Source organism: Vombatus ursinus, unplaced genomic scaffold (genome assembly GCF_900497805.2).
Source record: "Vombatus ursinus unplaced genomic scaffold, bare-nosed wombat genome assembly UNPS02014825.1, whole genome shotgun sequence".
NCBI lineage: Eukaryota > Metazoa > Chordata > Mammalia > Diprotodontia > Vombatidae > Vombatus > Vombatus ursinus.
This window is the reverse complement of record NW_020954603.1, coordinates 1,078,568-1,084,752: the sequence shown is the minus strand read 5'-3', so window position 1 is coordinate 1,084,752 and position 6,185 is coordinate 1,078,568. Positions and strand designations below refer to the sequence as shown.

Sequence of the window (6,185 nt, the reverse complement as noted above, 5' to 3'; positions counted from 1 at the left end):
GTGGGTTTTGTATTGTATTCTCAGCATCTAGCACAATACCTGGCTTTTCATTCATTATTAAGAATGATATATTGACTTATTGGTTCTATGCTACTGGATGTAACATTCCTAAATGTATGTCTGCTAGGGTGCGGGGCAAGACTCAAGTCAAAGGAAGAGAGTTCCCCTCCTGGATCCTTCCCATAGTCTTTCTGTATATGAGATTCATCTTGTCACCATTAAAGTGCTCAGAGTCTTAAGATCTGGCCAACTTGCATTAACGATACAAATGCTTAGATTCCTTAAGAGTCTGGCCAATATGGTGGATCTTTAATAAACCCTATCTTTGGCTGACAAAAAAGGGAAGAGAACAAATCTGAATAGCAGAGTTCAGAATAAGGCAGGGTTAACACAGTGGGTGGAAGCTCAGAGCTATTTTGGATTGGGTAGATACAAAAATCAACAAAGCCCTAGACAAGGAAAGGGTGCTGTGGATTTAAGAAATAAAGGGTCACTGGATCTCTCTCATCCATAGAGAACACAGGGCGTGTGTGTAAACTGATGGGACCAGCTTACGACGTTCCAGCAAATAGCTATCAAAGTCATCTGTTGGGTAACTCCAAAATGAGAGGCGGGGGCTCTCAGGTGTTCCAAGCCATGCTTCCTTCTAGCCCAGCTATGCTCCTGGCTTCCTAGACAGACCCACCCTGTCCTAGCTGCCTTCTCACCTTGGAGATGCCTCCACTCCAGTGACCCCCTCCACCAATTAGCAAGTTTCTGCTCAGAACCTCCATCAAGTAAACACCCAAGCCAGTTATGCTTGCTTCTAACTTGGCTCTCCTCCTGACCCCTTGGACTTTACCTTGTGGGCATGTTCCTGCCCTGGTAGCCAACACTTCCAACTTTTCAGCTTTTGTATTTTGTCTTTTCTTATTAGAATGTGAGTTCTTTAGGTCCTGTCTTTCCGTTTGTATTTATATTCCCATCACTTAGTAAGTACAGTGCTCGGCATATAGTAGGTATTTAATAAGTGCTTTTTCTATCATCCTAGGGGCAGCAAGGTTGCACAGTGGTTAGAGTGCCAGGCCTGGAGTCAGGAAGAATTGTCTTCCTGAGTTCAAATCTGGCCTCAAAATAGCTATGTGACTCTGGCCAAGTCACTTAACTCTGCCTCAGTTTCCTCATCTGTAAAATGAGCTGGAGAAAGAACTGGCAAACCACTCCAGTATCTTTGCCAAGAAAACCCCAAATGGGGTAATGAAGAGTCAGAATTATGACTGAAACAACTCAACAACAATTATTTATCTTAATCAATGTGCTATCTTTTTACCATCTATCAATGTTCTAAGGTCCCTTCTAGCTTGGACATTACATGTTCTATGTTCTAAGGTCCTTCTCAGCTCCGACATTCTGTGTTCTATGTACTAAGGTGTCTCTCACTTCTGAAGTTTCTATTCTATGTCCCAAGGGTCTCCCCAGCTCTGACATCTTCTTTTCTCAGATCCCCACAGCTCTGCTGTCCTCCCTCCCCTTCTTCACCTGTTGATTTCCTACTCATCCCTTAAAGTCAATCTCCAGGAAGCTTCTCCTGGTGCTGTCCTGCCTTTTGGGTAAAAACCATCTCCTTCAACCCTTTCAAAGCAAACTCACTGTTTTAAATTTAGTATGAAAAATCTTATCTCAACACTCTGATTTTTGTCTCATCTCCCTGCAAGGTGTAAGCTCCAGGAGGGCAGGCACCACATCTGATCTATACCATTATCTCCCCAGTTCCTACAGCAAGGCCCAAACATGCAATAGGATCTTAGTACCTATTTGTTGAATGAATGAATGCCAGGTGGCATCATCATCATCCAGGCAAGAGAGAATGAAGCAAACTCTCATCTTCTCAGACTCCCGCACCAGCTAGAGCTGATGGGGACCAAGCCCTCCTTCCCCAGATAGAACAAGGTCTGCAGTCAGCTGGTCAGGAAACTTTTATTGACCAATCCCCTGCCCCCCCACTGAGCTCCCATGGGCCCTGGCAAAGCAGAGTCCAAGAAGGGGGAGATTCACTCGCTTTGTGTCTTCCCACGGACCAAGGTCTCCACCTCCTTCATAAAGCTCAGGCATAGCTCTTCTTGCCAGGGCAGAGATGCACACTGCACGGCTATGAGAAGGCCCAGTGATCCAGCAATCACTTGCAGAACAGAAAGTTCACAGGCTGGCTACGTGCTCCCAGGACTCCTGTCCCAATCCCTGTACCTCACAGAGTCTCAGCCCTGGAAGAGCCTTCAGAGGTCTCTCAGGCCATTTTTTAGCATTCATCCAGCTGATTCTATCTATGAATTAGACGTCTAGACTCTTCGTCCTTTTGTCTAACTGAAGCCAAGTTTCCGTTACCAAATTTGTAATAGGTAGGTAGAGAGACCACTGGATTTGGAGTCAGGAGGACCTGAGTTAGAATCCTGCTGTTTGACTCTGGGTAAGTCACTTAACCACTGTCTGCCTTGATTTCCTCTTCTGTAAAATGGAGATTATAGTACCTATCTCCCAGAGTTGTGAGCATCAAATTGGGTTAGTGATCATAAAGTACTTAGCCCAACACCTGGCACAAAGTAAGTGCTATATAAATGTTAGCTATTACTACCATTAGCTATTACTTCGCCTCTCTATGCCTCAATTTTGTCATCTGTAAATGTTGTTGTGAAGACCAAATGAGATAACATAAGAAGGTTTTGATAGCTATCGTTATTATTATTCCCAAGGGTCAGGCCAAAATGCACCCTTCTGTCTTCAACCTCAGTTCAAATCTGGCATCAGATATTTACTAGCACATGACCCCAGGCTAGTCATTTAACCTCTGTTTGCCTCAGTTTCCTCAACTATAAAATGAGAACCCACTTCCCAGGGTTCTTTCAAAGATTAAATGAGGTAATAATTGTGATTAAATGAGGCAATGTAATTAAATGAGTAATAATTGTCCTCCTTCCTTCCTCCCCTTCTCAAATCTATAATCTCCCCTAGAAGGTGAAGAAGGGACAGATCTTTCCTTTATCCAAAAGCTGATTCCTGTAGTAGAATACAATGTCTGTCCTCTATCTGCTGGCAAGTTGACATAGAGCGAGTCCTGGCTCAGGAACTGGGTGACTGACCTTGGGCAAGCCGTTTTAACTCTTGAGCCTCAGCTTACTCATCTCTAAAATAGGGCTGGTAATATCTGTCTACCTACTTCACAGAGCTGTTGTAAACTATATATGGCTATAGAAATGGGAGTTGTTATTAGGAATATTAAGTATTACCAGGACCAGGAAAGAACAGCAATCCTCTGAATTTCACACACACACACACACACACACACACACACACACACACACACACACGCACGCACAATTAGCTCAGCAAAGTGGTGGCTAAGCCTCGCTCATGACTGTGAAACCTCAGCCCCGCTGTGGAGAGTCATAGTCATGCTAACTTTTGGCCATAACAATAGCTGTCTTTTAATCTGCCCTTTATATCAGAATCCCTACTGGAAGTGAGTAATTCAGTTCTTTCTCTGGGGATGCATAGCATTTTTTCATCCTAAATCCTTCAGAGTTGTCTTGGATCATTGTATTGCTGAGAAGAGCTAAGTCATTTACAATTCTTCATCAAACAATATTGCTGTCACTGTGTACAACATTCTCCTGGTTCTGCCCACTTCACTTTGCATCAGTTCATGGAAATCTTTCCAGGTTTTTCTAAGAGCATTTTGCTCATCATTTCTTATATCACAGTAGTATTCCATCACAATCATATACCACGACTTGTTCAGCCATTCTCCAATTGATGGGAACCCCCTAAATTTCCAATTCTTTGCCACCAGCTGCTATAAATATTTTTGTACATATAGGCCCTTTTCCTTTTTTTAAAATCTCTTTTGGGATACAGACCTGGTAGTGGTATTGCTAGGTCAAAGAGTACATGGTTTTATAGGCCTTTGGGCATATTTCTTTTTTTGTTGTTGTTATGGGCATATTTCTAAACTGCTCTCCAGAAGGGATGGATCGGTTCACAATTCCACCAACAGTACATTAGCGTCTTCATTTCCCCACATCCTTAAGGAGAGTAATTCAAAGAAGCAGTCATTAACATGCTGGGTATGAGGTCCTGGGTGAGCCCCTTCCTTGGTTTCCTTTCCTACAAAATGAGGAGGTTGGACTGTCTCCAAGGTCCTTCCCAGCTCCAACATGCTTAGCAAGTTCCACCACCAAGAACTCTCAGCTCACCCCCAGGAAAGGTAAAATGCTACAGTCAGTCTTTCAGAACTTTTCCTTCCATGTGGATGCAGGAGGTCTCCCTAGAACTAGGTCCATCTCCAAGCCCCACTCTTCCTGCTTTGAACAATAGCTTCTGGCCTGAAGCCAGAAACTCATATGCAAGCAGCTTCCATTCTTGGAATGGATTCATTTTTTGCATTTGATCCCCAGTGCCTAGCAAGAACCCCATTAGACTGTAAGCTCCTTGAGGGCAGGGACTGTCTTTTGCATCTTTTTTTATCACTAGCACTTAGCACAGTGCCTGGCACACAGTAGGAGCTTAATAAGTGTTTATAATTGATTGAACAAGCACTTCATGGATGTTTGTTGACTTGATTAATGTGGGGATGATAATGCTCCATCTAGACTAGACCATGTCACCTCCTCTAGGTCTCTCAACAACCCTGCTTGGGAGTGAGGTTGGGAGTAATATCGCAAATGAGGTGACAGGTGACCAGAGGGCCCAAGTAATTGGCCTAAGTTCACACAGAGCTGGGATTCAAATCCAGATCTTCTGTCTCTCTGTGAAGGCAGATAAGCCTTCACAATAGCAATATGAAAAAGACCCACATGAATGACCTGACCAGGTTAGATAATTCTACAGCTTTTTCCATGGGTGCCTGTTTACTCCCATGTGTACTTGGGTGTGTGGCCCCTCGAGGCTGAGAAGCATGATCTGTCCTCTTAGGGAGGGTCCAGCCAGATGCGGAGAGCTGGGGAAGGTGTGAGCTGACCAGATAGCAAAGGGTCAGAAGGGTAGTTAACCTTCTTGAAGTTTTTGTCTATAGGGTCTTCGGTAGTATGAAGCCAGCTCCTCTTCGTCCAGTGCTGTTACTGTGCCCACAGGCACCACGCCAACTGGGAAGTTCAAGCTACTGAACAGAGTCGTACAGGAGGCAGCGCCTGGATCCCCAAGACAGGAGAAAATCAGAGAGGATTCCAGATCTCCACTATCCCGTCCCCAAACCCACCCACCTCTCAGGAGCAGAAGGAGCTGGAACCTTTTACCTCTGCCTCAGGGAGCCAGGCTCTCCACTCAACAGAAGATGGAGTTCTGGCACAAATAATCCCAAACAATAAAATCATCTCAAAGTCATTTCTACAGGACTGTGTCTTGGACTAGATAGGTCTATAGATGTTCTGCTCCAGTTGGACATAACCTCCTTCTGTTAGTCCTGGGGATATGGAGAGAGAGCAGCTCAGGGGAGCACTGCTTGCTGATTCGAGTCAGACCCTAGAAGGAACTTCCCAGCATGGAGCTTTCGGGCCAGCATAATCAGGGAGGGAGTAGGGTCTCTCAGAGGATGAAAAGGTCAAATGCCTCTGGCATGGGAAGTCTGTAGCCTGGTGGTGGGGGCTGAGCCAAGGACATAGTTCCTGTGTAAAAGATGGAGTCCCTAGAACTGTCCCCTCACACAGACGTCTAGGCTCCCTCCCTTCTTGGACTAGAGCATCCATAAGGGTGTGGGCTGAGGATTTCCCTCCAACCAGGGGCTTCTCAAGGGCTGGGGACATGACTCTCCTGTGACTCACGTGAGTGTGTTGGGGGCGGGCTGGGGTCCTCTTCCTTCTCCCAACCCTCCCGTGAAGCCTCCCTGGGGTCTGCCCTGGTTCAGCTACCTCCACAACCACATGTTACTCCCAGAGATTCTTGGGTGTCCTGGAAGAGAATAAGATCCAGGGTCTGAGATCCCACACCTCCCCCCTCCCCTATCAACCAAGGACAGAGGTGTTCCCTGGTCTTTCAGGGAGGACCTGCCATTCCCCAGGGTTGCGTCCTCCCAAATTCAGACTACCCACAGGCCTCATTTCCTCTTAAAAGGTGAAAATGGTCTAGATGTCACATCCTGCCTGTCTCCTCTGAAATATCTGGGCCAACCTTGGGTGCCTTCCCTACCCCTAGCAAAATCCCTTCAGGTCCTATCTAAC

General features: G+C 45.7%; 1 protein-coding gene across 1 annotated transcript in view; it reads right to left on the bottom strand.

The window, feature by feature from the left end:
* Positions 1–1,993: 1,993 nt before the first annotated feature.
* Positions 1,994–6,185, bottom strand: part of LOC114024803 (vitamin D3 hydroxylase-associated protein-like) — a 29,464-nt gene continuing 25,272 nt past the window's right edge. The window contains 3 exon segments of the mRNA XM_027837960.1: positions 1,994–2,158; positions 5,022–5,159; positions 5,790–5,823. Of these exon segments, the coding sequence (XP_027693761.1) occupies positions 2,031–2,158; positions 5,022–5,159; positions 5,790–5,823 (300 nt within the window). The 3' untranslated portion in view covers positions 1,994–2,030.